At 42.7% G+C, this 21,806-nt stretch overlaps 1 protein-coding gene across 5 annotated transcripts in view; it reads right to left on the bottom strand.

The window, feature by feature from the left end:
- The window catches only part of DENND5B (DENN domain containing 5B), a 118,952-nt gene that overhangs the window by 5,062 nt on the left and 92,084 nt on the right, over window positions 1-21,806 (bottom strand). For 3 of the 5 annotated variants that reach the window (XM_069860014.1, XM_069860006.1, XM_069860022.1), the window contains 12 exons: window positions 21,126-21,236; window positions 18,911-19,042; window positions 17,911-18,063; window positions 17,351-17,429; window positions 16,034-16,115; window positions 9,779-9,907; window positions 8,305-8,426; window positions 6,423-6,568; window positions 4,630-4,748; window positions 3,327-3,514; window positions 1,050-1,132; window positions 758-884 (listed from right to left, as the gene is read on the bottom strand). In XM_069860014.1, the coding sequence (XP_069716115.1) occupies window positions 758-884; window positions 1,050-1,132; window positions 3,327-3,514; window positions 4,630-4,748; window positions 6,423-6,568; window positions 8,305-8,426; window positions 9,779-9,907; window positions 16,034-16,115; window positions 17,351-17,429; window positions 17,911-18,063; window positions 18,911-19,042; window positions 21,126-21,236 (1,471 nt within the window). The remainder of the gene's footprint in view (window positions 1-757; window positions 885-1,049; window positions 1,133-3,326; window positions 3,515-4,629; window positions 4,749-6,422; window positions 6,569-8,304; window positions 8,427-9,778; window positions 9,908-16,033; window positions 16,116-17,350; window positions 17,430-17,910; window positions 18,064-18,910; window positions 19,043-21,125; window positions 21,237-21,806) is intronic. The other 2 variants (XM_069860039.1, XM_069860030.1) reach the window with 1 other exon arrangement.

Here is a 21,806-nt window from a genome sequence, read left to right as displayed (position 1 = left end):
ATCCTTTAAAATACAACCTGCTAAGAGCTATTGCACAGTTTACGTATGGATTCTTCACTCTGAAGACCACAGGTAGGTGGTGATCATGGCTACACAGCAGTTGTCAGCAGACTGGTTGATGTCTCATACAGTTAGGTAACATCAAGGAGCTGCACCAGAGTAACTATCAATGCTTTCATTTTCATCAGCTTTAATTTTTCACCTTTTCTGAGTAAGCACGTACCCTCAGGCTAAGTATCTCAACTTGTCATCATGTTTTAATGGAACAAGTATGTCTTAAACTACTGCAACACAGGCCTACAGATAAGCCCTGTCAGTGTGTTTAGGAGAGTTCTCATAAACAATTAGAAATCCATACCCTTTCCCAAGTTTGCCCCTCACAGCGACTGCTGCTCTACCCCAACCTCCAGCCTACTTTCTTTTTGGATAGAAAATCAGCTATTTGAACATTCATCTATGAATAAATGACTAGAATTTTAAGTGCTTTTACATTCTAGATTTAGAATTTTAGATATTAAATTTTAGGTATATATTTAGATTTTAAATTCTAGATGTCTAACTCCACAGATTCACACTCTTCCTTCCTACAGTATTTCTCATCTTCCATCTTGTTTCTCATCGACTTTAAGCAGCCTGGAACAAGTGTTAGGCAGGAACAAATGGCAACCTAGCTGACAAGAATCCAAGGTCTGTGCCAAGTAGTCATTTTGCCTGAATCTTTCTTCTCCTTCTGCCTCCAAATCACATACCGGCTTACCTATGAAATCCCAGATGAAGACATTCTTATGAAAAATACGAGCTGATTTGAATCCATGGTGGAAGACCTGCTCCAGTGCTGCAACCAAACCGTTTTCTCCACACAACAGAATGGTAAGGCTCCCTCTCTGTGGGAAAGGGATAGTCTGTAATTTCAGTGTGCCTTGTTTGTACATCATAGGCTTCAAATCTAAAGGTCTAAAGTCTCTACTAGCACTTCAATTCCATTTCTGTTTATAAAAATAATTACGTGCATTTTAGATACCGGGAAAGTAATGAAAAGTTGGAAGTACCTCTTTCTCTGGCTTGTGAAAATGCTTCACAATATTGTTGACAGCTTCCCCGATTCCCTCTTGGATCTGTCCTGCATTCGGCTCTGTGAAATGATGAAAAGCATACTAGCTGAAGATACCAACTTTAAAACATGTATCAAATTCTCATGACAACATAGCTTGAACTGCAGGAATTATTCTGTCTTTAACAGAGTACAGGCAATCACTTGTCTGGGGTAAACCTGTGCCTTAATTACAAGCAACTGATGAGCAACCCTGGAATAGTCAAATAAATTGCCCTACTTAAAAATGCACAACCCAAGGATCAGGCTTGATAAATATTTGATTTGAGTTAATCACATCTTGCTCATAACAGAGTACAGCAACCCTCACATGAAAAGATATGGGCTGAAAGGTTGTAGCCTAGTCATTTGACACAATTCTGTGTGACACTGGCCAGAAAACCCAGCAATCATTGATTCCTGACTTGAACCTACAATTTTTTATTGAGCCAAAACAAGTTATCTGATTTGGGCACATGTCTAGTCATTGTACCAGTGTGAGGGGCCACAAGCAGAGAATATTCCTTACTAATGGTTCCAGGAGCACGTTATCTTCTGTGTTAAAACACAGGCCGTCTTTCTGCTCTGAATCTGTTTAGCTGTATTCCTCTGCTACTGAATCCTGCTATGCCACCACCTGCTACCATCTCATCTTCCTACGCAGGTACCTGCAGAAAATGATCTAGTCCCTGTTGTGGTTTGAGTTAAAGTAGTATCAGCTTTCTGACTCTAAGTCTCATCTAAGTAACTTCAGGACAGGTGACCCCAAACTGACCAACAGGGCATTCTATCCCATATATGTCATACTCGATATAAAGATGAGAGATCACAAAGGTCTTGCTCTCTTTGGCAACGTCCAATTTCCAGTGAGGACTTTGTCTGTCTGTTTGCCCCTGATCCCAGATCCACACGTTCCTGAATCCAGTTCCTGAGTCCAGCTGTGTCCTAGCTGTGGATCCATTCCCTTGTCTGCTCTACAGCATTTGAGGTGGTGCATAGTCATCGGGGTGGGGCAGTGATGGGCCATGATCTCATACATTTGTATATATGTTATTACTTTAAAACTATAGCTTTAATGAAATAATAATAATAAATAATAATAACAACAACAACAACAAAATAGTATTTTTCCTCTCATTTCCCTCTCTCCTTTCCCTGGGGATGGGAGCAGAAGGGAATTGGGAGCCCATCTACTTGATTTTAGCTGCCACAATTGGCCAGGCTGGGGCTAATCTGTGACAGGTCCTTGTGCATCTTCTGGTTAAAACAGATTGAACTTTTAAAACTTCATTTTAAGCAGAAGTTTTCCATACTTCAGTAATTTTCATGGTCCTTCTATGAGTTCTTTCTAGTTTTTCAGACATATGTAGGTTGCTATTAGCTTGTCCTACAACTGTTTTTTTTGGAAGCATGGAGTAATTCAGTATCGTTTCAGTACATGATACTAACAGGTCTAACACTGACCCTCATTTAGCTCACAAGACAAATTAAGTATTGGGCCTTGGTGTTCTCAGACCTAAGGAAATGCTCTGCAACTAGCTCTGGTGCTCACTCCTCCTGCTAATACGGACTCACACATATGAAGAGCTGCAGTGGGCCCATAGTGGTTTTTAAATGCTGCATGACTCTTGGATGCTAATCATTCCTTGCTTGATATTTCAGCAGTCATGTAATCTAATTTCACAGGAGTTGGATAGATTTATGAACAGGATCTACACTGTGCCTATCTGTAAGCTTTAGCAGAGAATGCCTCATATGGTCCTTAGAGTCCCAGGCCTCATTGTAGTCAGGTGCAGTTACTCATAAAACTAATTTTAGGGACATGAAGTCGATGTCCCCTAGAGTCCCTGAGGAGTTGCTCTCCTCCAGGGCGCAGTTCATGGTCCCCACATCAGGCTCTGAACTTCCCTGCAGAGGACTGTCTTCTCCTTGACTGCAAAGTAAGATGGGAAGCTGAACAGCATCAGTTACTGTAAATTCTGCTGCCTTCTCCTTCCTCATCTCATAACTCCGTGCTCCAAAGAAAGAGATTATTATCTTAACTGTCAAATGGGGACATTGAAAAAGGCAACATGTACAGTCACCGAGCAAGCTGCAGACACACAAACTGGGGCAGGAAAACTCATCAGCTTGCAGCTGTTCCTCTGCACCAAGCCTTGCTTCAGTACGAGGTCTCCTGTTCACTGGAGTTGCTGCCCGCTAATCAAGGGCCCTCGGAAGAAAGGAAAGGACTTACTGGTGTTCTTCCCTGTGAGGGAAGTGATGCTCAGTCGTCGAGCTGTGGTAGGAGATTTTTGCTGGGGTGGGGTACGGCACTGCTTTCCCAGCTCTTCATCAGACGTGGAGGACACCAGTTCTCCAATAAGTATTCGTTCCAAACTGCCATCGTCAATGCCTTTTCCCAGCCATCGCCCGCAGGGAAACCTGCCAAGCAGCCAGCACAAGCACATGTCAGCCACACAAGCTTGATCTTAATGTTAGAGGCACAGCTAACACTCAAACACTGCTAAGAGGCAGGGAATACTCTCTAGCCAGAAACTTTTCACAAACCAGAAGTCAGCAGGCAGCATCCCCTGCATCACTACTGATAGGACCAAACCAGAAAACTACATTCATCTCTATCCTTTGGAAAAGGGAAATATGCAAAGCTGGCACAAAAGCACAGGGCAACAGAAAGCGTTATACACCTATTTCATGGGCCACATCTTGATTTCTGCCAGGCTGTTTTCCACTTTCAACTACAACTCATACTCAGCCTTTACAAATACTGTGATGATTAACAATTAAATCCCACCCGACTGAATCTGTAATATCTCCTCATATTCAAACTTCACCTCACGTTTCACTGCTGTAATTTTGACCCCACCTACAGTCCTAATGAAATCTATGCATGTGTCCATACCCCCAAGTGCTTGTACTCCATTTCCTCCTACTTTCCCCCATACACTGTGGCCAACACTGAGTCTGAAGCTCTTCTCTGAATTAGTTTCCCAAGTTTTGTAAAACCAATGATGAGTTAGGAGATCATTTTGACACAAGAGGTATGTACTCAATAGAAGATTAAGAAATCTCCAAAACCTCTTATTTTCTTGCAATCCAGGTTTCTGTTCATTTGTTAATAGTACTTAGACCTCTGAATGTTTTTTTAAAAGAAAAATAAACCAAGGATTTGTCCTAAACTATCATTCCAGCTCTTGGGGGTTTAAAGAATTCATTTTACCACACTACTTTAAATCAAGAGATTTAATTATCAGACAAAAATTTATGAATAGCTTTGAAAGTATCCATGTGTGTCCTATCTCAGAGAGATGCAAAGAAAGTCCCACATTGAAATCTCATTTAATATTTACCAGATTATTTGACTGGAACTAGGGCTTCTGAAAAAGAGAACTGGGGGTAGGGGACTCCAACACAACCCTATTGGGCCCAAATAGGCCCACAGTGCTCCATCAACTAAGGAGATGATGAATGCCTTCTTGCTTTCTCTAAATTTCACAAGTAAGTATTTCAAACAAAGATAATTGAAACTGGTTGCTTACTTGTACGTGTGTCCTGTTATTTCATTTCTGACCATGACACAATCAACCAGCCACTTGGCTAGCAGCCCTGAGTTGTCATGACCAATCTGAACAGTCGTCAGCTTCCCTAAATTCTGGCACTGAAAAGAATAACAGTTTTACTTCATTTAAAAAAAACAACAGACAACATACCCACCCACCACATGCACATATATGGTCTTAAATATATGTTTTTATTCAGTTTCCTTTGATTAATACAGCAAGATTTTGCAACTAAACATGTAGAGCATTTTGAAAAGCAGAATAATTGTTGGAAGACAGGAGAAAAGAAATACCTTGAAATAAAACTGTTAAAAGCTGGCAAATAGAGGGCTTTCTTTGTTGTAAGCATTCACGGTGAATAATTCTGAGAAGTGTTGTGACTTTCTGAGCTAAGGCAATAAAAAGGTGTGCTTTTGTAGAAGAACTAGTTCTTCAGTACAAACAACTTCTCAAAAATGCATACTAACCTTCAGATGATTCACTGTATACTACAAAGCAGTCCCTAAATCCTTTATTATTTTCTAAGATCAATTTGCTTGTTGTTTGGCAAACCAAAAATCACTAACATGAGGTGCTTAAGACCACAAAGGGATAGAAGAAGGAAAACAAGGGGCTGTAAATTCCAGTGCAACATGTAAGCCTAGGTGGGGCTGGCAGAGGCATCTATTAACGTCACCTAAACACTTCCCTTACAAGATTTTAGTTTTTGCTGCTTCTAATACTGCCAAACAAGCAGCTTGGGCTGACATTTTCCATAGTGGGTGGCTCCCCAAGCTCATATTCTAGGAAAGTTTTGGCCAAAGGAATATTCCAGAACAGTGTTTGTATAGTCCTTATAAATGCCTAAAGATCCTATTTTGCTTGTTAGAAGCCTGGAGATCTTGTCTACAAGATACTAATATCTGAATGAGAGGCAGCCATTGTATCATGAAAATATCCTCTTTATCTCTGTCAAAATCTATCTATATTTTGAAAGAGAGGAGTTTTTATACTAGTGTTGTTGAAAATCAGTCTACATATGCTCAACGGATGCAACCACATTTTTAGTACTGGATTTTCCTACAAAATCAGTCGTTACTGGATATGATACAACCTAAGGCTACAGAAGCCTGATGGGGCTTTCCCTGCACTTCCCACTACCAGCTGCTTTGGGGTGGCACCAAACCAACCTACAACTGATGGGTGGGAAAACAGAGGGGAATGCCAGGTAGTCAAATGCAAAGAAGCAAGAATGAAGAGAGCTCAATGAGCATGGCAGCTCTAAAGTCTCCTTGGAGTAGCAGCTGAAGCTGCTAAGTTGAAGAGCTCAGGGGTTAGACTGGCTGGCTGGAAGGAAAGCAGCAATGCCAAACAAGGAGCTGGAAGAGTAGAAATTTGGGACTGGTTAGAGCTGTTAGAAAACAGATTGAAAGAAGGGAAAATAGACTTGGAAGGGAAATGACGATTCAGAGATGAGCCCTGAGAGGGGAAATTAGGCAAGGAGATATGGAAGGGAATGAGATGGGGTAGTAGACTGGCTAGGTGAGAAGAGGAGCCCTAGGCTGAGACAGGGACAGCAGTGAAGCCTGTGGTTAAAAGTGGTTTGTGCTCACAGGAGACTTTCATCTGGCATAGGAGGGGCAGGCAGCACATATTTGAATGTGTAGCAATCCTGAAAACCTGGACAGAGTCTGAAATGCTGTGATCTGCAGACAATAAACCTCTGCCAAGCCAGTGTTTATATGGAAGCATGTTTCAAATTGAAAAATTAAATGTGAAGAGCATATACTCACCTCAAAGGTCATTTCTAGGTGGTTTTTAGGAATCTGCATTACACCTGTATCTCCTAGTTCTCCTGATACACAAATCCATGGGTTTGATGTGGTTATTGCATTGCTTAGCTTTTTGATGGGGATTATCACTGACCTATAAGGGATCACTAAGAACAGAGAAGGAAATATGAGTTAGTCTTGACTTTTTTTTTCCTCCCCCTCACAGGAATCACACTTTCTGGAGTCAGCCATGTCTCTCCCTCGAAGATAAGCTCTTGTTCCATGTCTCAGCAGCCTAATGAGAACTGTTCTCCCTTTAAGGGGTGAGACAAACCTGCAGAACTCCTGGCTGCGCCGGCAGCAGGGACTCTCCTCTCACCGGGAAGATCCTACCCTCACTCATTCATTCACTCATTCATTCTTCATCCCCTGTCGGTTCAGCGAGGGGTTCGGGTGCCGCACGGTGGTGCTGCAGCCCCACAGCAGAACGTTTGCCGCAGAGCCCCGGCAGCCCAAGGACGGTGTCAGCCAAGGGAAGGGATAAATCCCGCCTGCAGCAAGCCGCCACCACCACCCTGGCAGGCTCAGAGAATAAAAAGGGCATGCGGAAGGTTCCAGGGGAAAAGGGAATGTCAGAGATGCTGGTGCAGCTGGTGATGGCACGGCCAAAGTCTCATGCCTGGTGTGTCTCTGCGGGCATCTCCCCCATTTAAAATAAGAACAACAACAATAATTATTCATGGAATCATTAAAGTCAGAAAAGATCTCTAAGATCAAGCCCAACCAGCAGCCCAACACCATCATGCCTACTAAACCATGCCCTGAAATGTCACATCTACATGCTTTTTGAACACCCCCAGGGAAGGACGATGCACCACTCCCCTGGGCAGCCTGTTCCAATGCTTCACCACTCTTTCAGTAAAGGAATCTTTCCTAATGTCCAATCTAATAATAATCTTATTATTGTTGCCGTTGTTATTATTATTATTTTGCTTTTAAATCTGCACCACCCATACGTGCTTCAGACAAGGACCGCCACGCACCCCGATTTGGATTTGACTCAGATACCGCGTGCCAGCACTGCAAGACTCCCTCTGCTTATGTTTCAAAAGCTGCCTTTGTGACTGGGTGAGACTTTTACTTTTCCTGTGCCCTATGATGATATTACGCTCAAAAAAAATTACCCCCCAATTCCAAGCGCCGGTCCTGCAGGGCAAAGCTGCAAAGCTGTATGCCCTGCAGAAACAAGGTAATCAAGGATGAATACGTCGCTTTGCGCTGTGCTAGTTCTGAGAGGATTTATTGCTTTAGGAGAAAAAGTGGAATGAGTGCCTGTTTTGACAGCCACATAAAACTTGCTTCACTTCATTCTGAACAGGCAGGAAAATGAAGACTAAGGGCTGTCAAGGTGAATCCAAATAATCAAGTCATCTGATGGCATCCTGCCTTCACTGCATTGCCCAGTGCTTCAGCGAGAGGGATTAATTTTCAGATCTTGATCCAAACTCTGCTCTCCTTCTTACAGGAGATGAAGGGAATCTTTTTGGCATTTAAGGAGAGAAAAAGAAAAATTTAAAATTTAAAATACACCGCAGAGCGGTGATATTTCATCTTCCGGGACTTCCATCTCCTTCTCAGTGAGGAAAACCAAATGCTACAGTGGCACTCTCTGCTGATTATTACTCTCCTTTGTGCGATGCTCTTATCCAGAGCACTCCCCCACAACCTTGGCTCTCCAGCTGGTTTCCCAGAGCAACACACAGCACTCATAAACCTGGCAGCAACAACCAAGGTTTCCAGATAAGGGTTCAGCTGCTGAGGCACCAGCTACCTTGTCTCTAACAAATCATGACAGCAACTAATTTCTATTCAGGGGAAAAAAAAAATCGATTCTCCAACTCACTGATTGTGGTAAAGACGCTTGTGAAGCAGAAGTAATCCACAGCGTTGAGCGAGAGCAGGTGATAGAGAAACTGTTCCCGTTCTTCTTCACAGCGCAGGAAAGCATAACGCTTGTAAAGTTTCCTGGTAGATACAAATACATCACTTTCTTGTTGAAAAAGCATCACCTATCTAAAAGAGTGTTTGGATCTCAAAAAATAAAAAGAAGAGCTGATCTTCATAGGAAGCACAAAAAGTGAGATACCCCAGCTAACATAAGCTGCTAGAAACCCACATGGGGCATTTACCCTTTATGCGTATATGTAAAACGTGTTTTACAGACCCCTCTCAGCTCCACGCTACCATAGCAAGGATATGAAATTCATCTCATTAAAGGATCAGTTTTGGCTTTGCTACAAAGCACAGATATAAACTAACACTACCCACAACAGCAGACCTGAACCAACATTCAGTAACCTTGTTTCTTCCCCACGTCTTCCCACCATGGAACAGCCTTGTCAAACACCTTCATCTTATTTCTGCTCCAAAATGTGACAAAGGAAACTAAGCAGAAGGCATCAAACAGCTGCAGGGGTCCTCCTGCCACTCTTTCAGTTCAGACAAGCCCAACATATACCACTAGTTGCCCGAGGCATTGCAGAGGCACACCAGAACTTAACCTGGTCTTGCTCTGAGAAAGCGCAGAGTTTGTGATGCTGCCTGTAGTTTGAAGGAAACCAGCTCCCAAAAAGCTGCTAAGGTAGATAGATGTACATGAAACTTCAGGAAATGACAGGTTTGTCACCATGTATTTAGCTAATCACCCAAGAGGTGACAATCTCCAGCTACTCCTCTTTCTTCCCATTAGCAGATTTGAGAATTTGGTAGCTTCTGACATAGATCATGCGTGTAACTCATCATAAAGCCAGAACTGCATGCAAGAGCTAGGACTTTTTTTTTTTTTAGTAGGGTTAGCGTTTTTTTTCCTAAATGCATTGCTTGAAGTCAGGGAATGCATTCCCATGAAGTCAGGGAACATCTACACAGACAGCCACTTAAGGGCACGTGCTTGCAGAAGGAGGCAAAGCTGTGGGGAGCTGCTACATGGCATCAGCAGTCAGGATGCACGCCTCAGTTTGGCCTGAGTCAACAAAACGCAGGGCTGCTGTGAGAAAAGGAATATTCCTGCCCCTGCTGCTACATTTGCACAAGATACAGTGATTGTAGGGCTTGGATCAATGTGTTGATCTGACCAAAACCTAAGACGTCCTTCCTGAAGACTGTGATTTGTTTTTCCAGGTAGACAAGCGGACTTCTGCACTGCTGGGTGGGCAGTACCTCCTCTCCTAGCTACCCTCTGCCCTTCAGTCACTTCTAGCTGTAAAAAAAGTGTACGCAACCAGGGTGCCTGGCTGTACTTCAAGCCTGCACAGCACCTTGACACACCACTGAGGAAGATGTGAAAGCAAAGCTTTGAGAAAAATGAGACAGCTTACTTGGCAAGTGCCTGGTTGGAAAGCAACTGCTTCAGGTGCTGAGACAAAAGCTTCTTCTCCAGAGAAAGCCTTATCCAGGCTCGGGCTCGCCCCACATCAGTCTTTATCTCACTCATATTCTGAACGTGCCTGAAAAGGATGGGAAAACAAAATAATGATAGCTGAATCATAAAAATCCTACATGCATCAAATGGCAACTTCCAGTGTGACACAGCAGCTGAACTAGGAAACGTCTGCTGACACTGTTTCCAGAGGATAAGACCCCCAGCAGGGCTCTGCAGAGCCTTACACCATTCAACTGAGACCTGCCCTGTAGCCTCAAGTTGGTCTGGGGACACAGGACAGCCCTTCCCGGGCACGGCAGGTTGCGATCCAGACGCACGACAGCCCGTATCAGCTGCTCTGTGTCCTGGCATTTGCTTGGCCAAGGTGAGCAGGGGTAGGTCTGTTTATCCCTGCACTGCTGGAGGTGGATGTCCTCCTGGGACACTGCTAACGCTTATAAAAAGCAGCCACCTTGTGAGACCCAGTTACGTCACAGCTGCTCCCTCAAGCTGCTGACACCAACAGGTATGTCTGTAAGGGCAGAGGACAAACGCACATCTTAAGACTTTCTCCAATCTACACTGAAGGCTCTAACAACCCCCTTGATGGCAAGAGTAATGAGAAATCTGAGGAAAAAGAGGATTGTTGGGGAAAAACAGCAACAGGCAGTCACAAGCAGAATCACATTTTCAGGGATACGAAATCTTTGTGTAAGTGATAATCTGAATAACCCTCCACACGTTTGGACAGTAGGAAAGCAGAACGGCTCCACAGGAGCTTTCTTCTATGCTCTTGCTTTTCTTTTTTTTTAAAAAACTTCTCATATTTCAGTCTGGAGAGTGCCAGAAACTCTACTTGCAGAGCACAGGGAGCTTCCACTTGGAAAGGAACTCCCATGGCAGGTTGAAGTTGCTTCCAACCCACCCCACCCCCACTTGCTTAAATAAACAGCAAGAAAAATGAGTAACAGTTTCCAACAGGGGAAAGAAAAGGCTGCAATTTCTTAATTTTCACACAGTCTGCATGTTAAGTGCTCAGACAATTCAGCCCTCCAAACCTCTGTGACAGGCTCCAGCTACCATCATCAGCTGAGTCTGAGCTATTCTCTGTTGCCGTTTACTCTCCAATTCCTGCATTTCCCCCAAAAGCCCTCTGTGCATTGCTGAGCATTAGGGAATGTGGCAGTATTTACTCCAAAGAAAATCAAACAAAGTTATGTTGTGACTTATGCTTTTTATATTGTCTAGTATAGTCTCACTGTCTCGTGCTTTCCCCCATCTGTTATACCCAAGCGCGTGCTTTGGGTTATATTTAGACCCTGCATTATTTGAGAAAAGATACTCTCTTGTTTATAGAGCTTCTAACATAGCAGAACTACGGCCTTAGGGGCAAATTTGCAAGTACAACTTAGTGCTGTCCAGAAATACATGTTTGCTCTGCACAAATGAGGTGGATACCAGACATAGCTCAGCAATGCCATCTCCACTGGGCTAACCTACCTGAATTCTCAAAATACAGGTCTACTTTTGTAACACAAACTGAGGTGTCCGTATGACATGACTCACTGCTGTATGCACATACTTCAGTAAAGCCTTTGACACAGTTTCTCACAGCATTCTGCTTGAGAAACTGTCAGCCTCTGGCCTGGACAGGCGCACACTCTCCTGGGTGGAAAACTGGTTGGCTGGCCGGGCCCAGAGAGTGGTGGGAGATGGTGTGAAATCCAGCTGGAGGGCAGTGACAAGTGGGGTTCCCCAGGGCTCAGTGCTGGGTCCAGCCCTGTTCAATGTCTTTATCAATGACCTGGATGAAGGCATCGAGTGCACCCTTAGCAAGTTTGCGGACGACACTAAGCTGGGTGGAAGTGTCGATCTGCTGGAGGGTCGGGAGGCTCTGCAAAGGGATCTGAACAGGCTGGACTGCTGGGCAGAGTCCAATGGCATGAGGTTTAACAAGGCCAAATGCTGGGTCCTGCACTTGGGGCACAACAACCCTGTGCAGTGCTACAGACTAGGAGAAGTCTGTCTAGAAAGCTGCCTGGAGGAGAAGGACCTGGGGGTGTTGGTTGACAGCGACTGAACATGAGCCAGCAGCGTGCCCAGGTGGCCAAGAAGGTCAATGGCATCTTGGCTTGTATCAGAAACGGCGTGACCAGCAGGTCCAGGGAGGTTATTCTCCCTCTGTACTCGGCACTGGGGAGACCGCTCCTCGAATCCTGTGTTCAGTTCTGGGCCCCTCACCACACGAAGGATGTTGAGGGTCTGGAGCGAGTCCAGAGAAGAGCAACAAAGCTGGTGAGGGGGCTGGAGAGCAGGTCTTACGAGGAGCGGCTGAGAGAGCTGGGGTTGTTTAGCCTGGAGAAGAGGAGGCTGAGGGGAGACCTTATTGATCTCTACAAGTACCTGAAAGGAGGTTGTAGAGAGGAGGGTGCTGGCCTCTTCTCCCAAGTGACAGGGGACAGGACAAGAGGGAATGGCCTCAAGCTCCGCCAGGGGAGGTTTAGGCTGGACATTAGGAAAAAATTCTTCACAGAAAGGGTGATTGGGCACTGGAACAGGCTGCCCAGGGAGGTGGTTGATTCACCTTCCCTGGAGGGGTTTAAGGGACGGGTGGACGAGGTGCTAAGGGGCATGGTTTAGTGTTTGATAGGAATGGTTGGACTCGATGATCCGGTGGGTCTCTTCCAACCTAGTTATTCTATGATTCTATCATCAGGAAGATACAATCAACAGGAACCAATGGTAGCTCACCAGTGGCAAAACTTAGATTACTTAAAACTCCTTTAAAAAAAACCAAAGGAACAAAAGGAGATATTTTTAAAAGGAACTTTCCTCCTTTTTCCTAATGTGACATGTGGATGGACCAGGTGAGAAGTACTAACTCCCAGTGAGCTGTAAAGCAAACCCAGAAGAGCACATTACGTTCACCTGCAAGTCTTTGCCCTTGATAAGCAAGCTCAGCAGCCTCCCTCTGTCAGCAGTGATGCCTACCAGCTGAATCACTGCTGAGAGACTTGCTCCTGGCACTGGAAAGTCCTTCCTGGCTCAGAGAGTGGCAACCAGCATTAGACCTTCTAACCCAGACAGCGGGGTGCATGATCTGGAGTCCCTGAGAAGCAGGAGGTGCACTACACTCAACTACATTGTGTTGAGACACCTTCCTCAGACATTTCAGGTCTTTTGAGATGGGAAGATCAAAGCACAGACTATCATTCCCTGTGCTCTGCTTGAATCACATCTAATACGAAACACCGAGTAGAATATGTTATTTTGCTGTGAGATAATTCAAGTACAGATGGACTTAAACTTATTCTATACATGCTCTGTACTTCTTCATTACCTGTTTCTGGTTCAGACCAGATTAGCAATTACTGTGCATTTGGGAAAAATAAGGATCTGCAATTACACAGCTTGCCAGAAACATTGAAAAGATTCAGTAATCAGTCTTGTTGTCAGCAAAAGCAGCGTGCAACAGAACAGAGCATTCAGGAACTCAAATTTATTTTGCTCTCAGTTGTGAAAGGCAGAACAGCTCTATTTTTATCGGTGACCTAAGTGTAAGCACTGTATGCTCACCAACACCCAGCAAACTCTTCTTGTCAGGGCACTGAATAGCAATTTTAATGCAACTCCCTAGGTTGAGACTTGCTTTTAATTCCATTAGTGATAAAGAAAAATCTATTTTCCCTGTCAAATGTAAGCTTCGGGTACGGTGAGACATACCCTCTGCAAATAGCTGTGCTGACAGAAGAGGTTACAGTGGCTCAGTATTGCCATGCCCCCAAGGATTGTGTGACTGCTCCTGCTCCCAGCACAGTCAGGAAAGAGCTGTACTAGCTTGTTCTGTCTTTGATAACACACGTTATTTTGACTGCGGCAGGTTAAGCATCACTGCTGTGGGCCCAGCACCTAAGGCTCACAGCCTCTGCTGCAAGCTCCCTGTGGGAAGGGAGGCACGACACAGGCACGAAAGCAAGCGCTGGTAGCAACGAAGTGCTTGCCCAGAGAGGAAGGGGCCTGAAAAATGAGCCCAGGTGGACCAAAGGCTTTGGGGAGTTGCCTTGGGGCTGCCTAGTCTGGCTGGACAAGCGATGATGTGACCCATGGGTGAGGCCACGCAGGAGTCAGGCTGCAGCAGGCATGTGCTGGAGAGCTGGAATCTGGATAGGAATGATGCTGCAGATCCTTGCCAGGAGGAAAAGCTGACCCCGAACACACTTGTGCAGAGGCTCTCTGAGCAGAGAGACAAAATAAACATCCTTAACACCTTCCTCACCAGATCTAAGATGCTTGGCTTAGTGAAGGAGTTGGAGGACACACCACGTTACCTGTAGCACAGGTTCATTGCACAGTCAGAGCGTGACTGTGATTCAGCCCTGCTTTTTAAGTTGTTTACGTAACCTTGCATGAGCCATCAAAAACAAGCCATGCTTAAAATGATGCTTAATCCTCTAGCCATTAGTTCAGTTAGCACTGAAGCCCTGGCAATTTAACAATTCCCCATCCTTCTAACTTCACCATAAATCTATGTGGGCAAACAAATATTAGGCAGTATTGCTTCCAAGCAGCAGAAAGCATGCCACAAGATCACAGATGACAAATTCAACTCACCATCTGCCCAGCATTTTCTATGACCAGACATGTTTGTGGACAATCACAAACACCAGAGATATTACAAAAGGTACTGTTGTGCTTCTATACCTTTTCTCTGAAAAGCAGTAGAAACAATCCTATGATTCAAGCAAGAGTGCTCAGATCCATGCTGGGCTTTCATCAATCAAGTGGAAGTATGTGGAAGATGAAACCCATGCACGCAGCAGCAAGCACACAGCCTCCTCTGTCAGCAATTCCCTCCCAGCATGCGAGCTTCCGCTCCAGATCCTCCTTCATCCTTTCCTCAGACTGACCCCCTGCGTGCCTGTCCGCCTCAGAGGGCTAAATTAAGTAAATAGCTTCCATATCCCATGAGAGGGATGATAAAATGACAGACACATGTTCAAAATGACCTCTTGTCATTATACTCCTAATTACTTTATATGTATATTCTCCCTCCTTCTTTCTCATGTTGTTTTAGCCCTACGTGGCATGTCATATTCTTCGAAATCACAGCCCATGACTCAAACTACATAGCATCAAACAAAAAGGTTGCACACTATAAAAAGGAAATACAGTCACTTTCTTTGGAAAAAAGTCTGACTAATCTGTGTGATCTCACATCACAACAAAAAAAATCTGTAAGAACACACAGTAAAAACCACATCACTGCAATCATGTTTTTTGTGAACTAACTACAATTGATCTTATTTTTACCGCAATATTTTTTGCCATATTTTTATGTGGAAGAAAGGCATGGTATTACAAGAAATAATACTCATGTATCACACATTAAATTGCTGGCAACTGCTAGCGGATCCTAACAGATGAGCATTATTGCATTATTCCTCTCCTCTTCTCACAGCACTTTTACACCATGGTAATTATTAGCCATGGCAAGCGAAGTGTAAGAGCAGTGGTCTGACCTGGCAGTGGCTTGGTCAAGGAGATTCCCTGAAGAACTTCTGCCTGATGCTATCACATCAGCCCTCACCTCTTTTCACCCTCTAATACTTCCATTTTCTAACTATCACTCCTTAAGAAACTCTCCAGAAGCCAAGACTGTGATCTCCTGCACAGCACCTGCCCTTACTTCCCATTCTAATCTTAAACTCACCCAAATATTAGGTTTGATTGCACTTCTAAATTTGTACATTTATTACTAATAAAATGAAAACTGAAAAGAAAGAATATTGCTCAGGCATTGTGACCAGGTTTTTTTGTCCCTTTGCTTTGTGCATCAACTGTGCTTGCTTGGTTGGTAATTTAAAACAACAACAAAAGAACAAACTCAAATAATCAAGGAATTCAAAATATCTGCTGTTATTAGTAGAAGTTGGCTTTACTGCTAGAAGAACACCCCCCCCAACACCACCTCCCTTCAGAAAACAAAAACCCCAGTAAAAATTACGTGTTTTACATTGTCTTTGAGGTAAAATAAATCAAGTAAATATGCAAAAAGTTTTGCAAAACCAGAAGGTAGCGCTTCGTTTTGAATGTGGGCTAAGGAGAAGGCTTAATTCTCCTTAATCTTTGTAAACCCAAAGCCAGTGAGGATTTTTACCTTATGCTACACAATTAAGCCCACAATTAACGTTTTAGGAAACAAATTGTATACCTCATATCTTGTATCAGGGAAACCCTCAAAGTAGGTAGAGAAATTCCTGTATCAGACTTCCGTCTTTCTGTTCCAACAGCAACTACGGTGAAGAAAATATATGAAGTTAGTACAAAATTGCAGCAATGGTCTGCAATGCATTTCTTCTTCATACAGCTGAAAAGAATCTTAAAAGGCTGGTAACTGCAGTGTTTATCTGCATTGTCATTAACTCTATCCTGAAAATACAGAGGTAGGCAAAATGAAAATTGCTTAATATATTACCTATTCCTTCTTTAATCCAACACTGAACTCTGAGGTTTAGCTTCCTTTTTCACATGTGAAATACATTAACATAAATCTGTATGGTGATGAGTTTTATTAGTAATATGTTTTTATGGAAAACTCAAAACAGAGGAGAACATGATAAAATTAATCTACAGTAACATATTTGATGCTAAGAAAGCCACATATTTCTGTGCTCTGCTACTCTGATCAAACTGCTTTGTGGTGACACATTTTGCTCTCAGGAATTTGTGCCTGCCAGCCAGATTGCTTAGAGCATTACTCATTGAAGCTTATTTAAAAGTCTTTTCATGACTGAGACTAGTTTGTCCATAGATGTGTCTTTGAGGACTGACCATACATGTTCCCATCAGCAGGATCTGGAGGACTGCAGAATCCTTGGAAGGTGACCCAGTAAAGTTCAGAGACTTTTAGTATAATACCCAGCACTAGTCTGTGGGCAGAGAGATCTCGAGGTCATCCGAAAACCGATCTCTCTCACAACAGAGAAGTAATTTAGTGATTGTAAAGGGTCAAACCAAAGCATAAACCGAGCACCTGGACTGATGGATAGAGATTAATTACACAACTTCTGAACTGTATGGTCCACCAGTATAAATATTTAATGGGCATGGAGTTATTCACATTGGAATATGAAAGTCAGATTATGCTCACCGAAATAAAGTTATCAGCTGTCTTAGCCACAGCTACACACCTTCAGCTACTTCAGAAATCACCCCTTGTAGAAGCGCTGCCTCTCACACATCAGTCAATGCTGATTAAAAAGGAATGAAGGTAGCGAACAGCCACCAAGTGATTTTCTAGACAGGAATAATAAGTATATTCATTTCCCTCCAACAATGTCAATCTATTTTGTTCAGAGATCAAGGCACCTTCATAATGATTCTGAAAGGTCTCAAAATGTAAATGTGGTATTAGCAAGAAAATACACCAAAGATTCTGCATGGGTTTCATGTGGTTTCACCGTTCCTCCCAACTCTGAATTTATTTGCCATGATGGACCCTTCATAGGGTCAGCTGCTGAGTACTCACCTGGGGACTCTGCACTATGCTCTTGCTTCTCTTCTCTCTCCTGGTACTGAAGTAAATGGGACCACAAAGCAGATTTGCCCTGAAAATTGAATATGTAGTATGTAGCTTTAAAAAAACAAGGCAAAAGAAGAGAGGCCAGTGAATATGGCAAACTAATGGAATGGCATTTCAGTGGGTCAAAAGTTCAGTGGTGAGAGTCAATCCTTTTCTCTTGGGCCAAGAGACCTCAGGAAGAAGAGTTATCTAGCAGTCACACTGCCCACTTTGTTTCTTTGTCCTCTCCCTGGATCTTTCCTTTTGAAGGTTAAAAGAGAGGAAACCAAACACCTATTTGACAACAGCATTGCAATTCCCAGAGATACCTCTCAAAAGAAACCCAAACCCCAACAAAAAATCCCCCTAAGACTTCACAAGATATAAACCAGGGACTCTTGATCCCAAAGATACCTCCCAGTTAATGTTAGAATGACACCACTGAGCAGCAACTTAAGAGGCAGAGATGGCATTCACTGTTTGTTAGGGTACTTTATACACAAAGTCCCAAGTTTCCAGTTACCAACCTGCTTGACCTGCAGACCGTGGCTCCAGATTCTTTCTAGCAGATCACAGAGACTGGCAATCAATGTATTTTCCTCCAGACCTGTTATGTTGGCTTCTCCATGTCCCAGTTCAACTGCTTCATGGCCCATCTTCTCTACCAACATGCGTTTAGTCTTTAAACAAACAAAAAAATCCCCCAAGGTTTCTAAGAACGCTATCCAACAAGGGGCAGAATTTATAGCTGTTTACTTACGTATGCTTAATCTAGAGACCTTCACTAATGGTCTCTCCTGACCACAGAAACTGCAAATCTCTGTACAGAGATTGTAAATTTTAAATAATAATTTTAAAAAAATTATGATTACTCCATACTGTTCTGTTTCTATATCCCTTATTTACTGTCCTATTTCTACACCACTGATCTGTTACTGATTGGTATCAAAAACAGAGTACAGAGCTAGATACATGTTTGATCTTACTCATTATCTGGTTTTCTTCTTGTTACAGCTATCAAAGCTTAAAACTCGGGTAATACAGTACACCATCAACTGCAACCCACATGAAGACACAAAGAAATCACATTTCCATGGCTATAAAATCTTCTTTAATATTAGACACTGCTACACTTCAGTTGTTCTGCATAAACAACATGTACAACAGCTGCACGTGCTGAATACTTCCTTTTTATTGACCGTGAGTCTTGAGTCCCTTATGTTTAGCCTGCATTTACATTTGAACAGTTAAAGGAAATCCTGCCTAAGATGACTGATCACGCTGATTCTCCTTCCTATCCTTTTTCCTCATTTCACTAACTTTGCATAAACGTAAGAAGGATAATACATTTCTTTTCTAATGGTTGAAAAACATAACACTAAAGGGATGTCCACCCTGCAGTAGGCTGCTATCCCAACAGACAGCGTCATTCCAGCTGTGAAGGCCTTTCAGGACAGCATCTATGGACACTGCTTAGGCTCAGTGTAAGCAAGGGGAGAGCAGGCAGCAGGAAAGGGGAAGACCTACCTTCATGCGACATTCCTTCAGTAACCCTTCCACAAATTTCCAGTTGGTCTGCGCAATCACAGCTGGAGAGAGGTCTGAGAGTTTGGGCTGTCTTAAATTTTTTCCTAAACTCCTCGCCTCCTGCATATATTTCTAAAAGCAAACAGAATAATTTTAGATATAACAAGTCAAGAGGGATTCTCCTGGTCCTAATCCTAGGCAAGCAAATGCTGGTGAAGAGGAACAAGCTAATGTTAATCTAGGAAAAACATCATGGTTTGTCTGATGCTCAGGTGTTGGACTGGAGAAGTGGAATGCTCCCTTCCGACAACAGAAAAACCAAAATATTTTCCTGTGTGGAACCAAAACATTCAATGTTAGCTAGTGAACAGTGCTGATAACCACTAACACAAAGTTAGGCACAGCAAATGCATGGAAGTGTGATACCTTCATTCAGCAATAAAATAAAAATATCAACTAAAATTTTCTTCAATTGTTATTTGGTTTATCAATTTAAAAAAAAAATAAAATAAGAAAAAAACCCCATTTGTCTAATCTATTCTGAATCACACTCAAATGGAAAAAAATCCTTTGAAAAGAAATAACAAAAAAAAAGAAATACACCCACTGAAGGAGAAAATCCATTACTTTTCATCTGGACAGTTCACAGGGGAGGGAGAAATCAGACTAGATTTTATTCTCAATTAACTTCTCAATTACAAGTGAAGCTCGTTTTAAATTAAATTGACATTTATGATCACTCATGTTTTTACTGTGAGGTGGCAATTGAGAAGTACAGACAAACATTCATGTGCTCTTTAAAAAAAGATCCAAGCTGTAGTAAAAGACTTTTAAACTTTCCTGTTCTATTGCCTTAAGGTTTTTTTTTCTTGTTTGTTTTCTTTTGTTAAGCAAAAACCCCCAGCCAATCAACAAAGATCCTCTGTCTCTAACGTCAGCAAGAGGGCTACATGCTGAACAAAGCTAAGAATTTGGCCACATTTAGGTGTACAAATATGAACCCTATCAAAAAGTTGCCAAGCATTATTCATAAAGTTTTTGTTAAGAGAATAAAATAATAAAAAGTTGCCAAATAAAACAGTCTTGAAGAATAGCACTCCTAGCCTGGTGTGGGAATGCTCCATTTCCATAGTGTGTCTTTATCCAGTTAATGCTGCCTCCTTAGGGGATGCTGTGTGACAATGACTGCTATTCCCCCAAGAGGAGCGGATCACACTTCTCCAGGAACTTAGCACTGCTGCAGGCTAGGTTTTCTGGAGAATCGATTGTACACTACAGCTGCTGCATTCTCAGAGCTTTCTGTCTAGGGAGAAAATACTTTAGTAAAAGCAAAATCCAAACACATTGAAGTTAATTGAAATTGCTTCCCATTTTATTTTGGTAATGGGGGAGTACAGTTTTTCTGACACATTTGGATTTTTTTCAGTACAAAATTTGGACAAGAACTATTTAACTTCAGTCCCCCAGGTCAGACAAGAACATTGGGTTCTGCCATGGAAAGCTGTGTTCAACAGAAGTGTGATCATAGTTTCACTGATACAGTAAGGACATAAGAATAGTTGAAAAACTGCACGTGGGAATAAAAAAAAATCACAGATGATGAAAGTGTGTTGTTCAGCAAGCAATCTCACAAGTGACTTCCACCTTAACTCAGTGCAAAAATTAACAATGAAAAAAGTGGAAAAGTAATACAGGGAATACATAATTAGGAAATCGAATGTTTCTTTTTAATAGTAAAGGGATCAATAAAATACCAAGTGTGGTTATAGTCTGAAGAGTACAAAAAATGGATAACCTTACTCTATTCATTGTATGCATTAACTCTTCTAAATTCAAGAGAAGAAAAAGGGTGGGATTAAAGACCCAATTGATTGCTCTTGGGCTGTTCATCAGCATCCACACATCACCACATTCCTCCACGCTGGACTTTGAATTTGACACCCCAGGCTGAATTGCTAGGTGAGCAACATGGGAAAGAAGCAAACCAAAATTCTCATCTTTAAGCCTTGGGGCCATCATGTTTGCCAGGGTGCTGGCACAGAGGCCTAGAGCTGATTTCCAGCTACTTTTCCGATTATAACCACACTTCCAAGCAGTACAGGGATGTGCTCATACTCTATGAGAAAAGGAGAGGTTTGAGGCGCAGCGAAGGCAGCGGTTCCTCATGCTAACAACATCTCAAAAGCAGCTTTCAACAAGAAAAACTAAAACATACCAGGCAGCATTCAGAGAAGGATTTTTTAGGAGGCCGTGCAGGAGGGGGTGGTCCCTGATCCCACTCCCAGAAGGCCATTGAGTTCTGACGAAGCAAAAGCTCCTCCGATGGCTAAGAGGAGGCAGATGCCCCAATGGCAGAATAGCCAGAAAGAAAGAGGAGACAAAGCAAAAGAAGCATGCATATGATCCACAGCCAACCAAAAAAAAAAAAAAGAAGAAAGTAAATACATGACAAAGTATTGAATAGACTCTGCTGAGATATACACACAAGGTAACATTTAAAATATACTTGTGAAGCCATGTTAGCAAAAATAGCAGCAAACATGTACAAGTGCTGTTTTGCTGTGTTTCCATGAAACACCATTCAAAGCTGCAGTTCAAGAGTCCACTCATCCACTCGGGTTCTTTCGGAGTGCAAATACCAATGCTGGCCAACATTATTCAGCAACATTTACCACAAAACAGCACAAATGTTTTATTTTTGCTAGTGACATACAAAAAAAGCACATGGACATCAATGGAAAAATAGGTCAGAAAATCTTTAATGGAGGATGAGAAACTGAAAAGTTGGAAAAGAAATGCATGTATGTGACTGACATTTACAAGATGCATGGGAGTTTCCTAGTTTTAGGCATAAAAAGGCCCCAAAAGTCTTAACCTTTCAAACAGGCTTAGTCAT

Source organism: Phaenicophaeus curvirostris, chromosome 1 (genome assembly GCF_032191515.1).
Source record: "Phaenicophaeus curvirostris isolate KB17595 chromosome 1, BPBGC_Pcur_1.0, whole genome shotgun sequence".
Lineage (NCBI taxonomy): Eukaryota > Metazoa > Chordata > Aves > Cuculiformes > Cuculidae > Phaenicophaeus > Phaenicophaeus curvirostris.
Note: the sequence above shows the minus strand (reverse complement) of the source record. Positions and strands in the feature narration are given on the sequence as shown.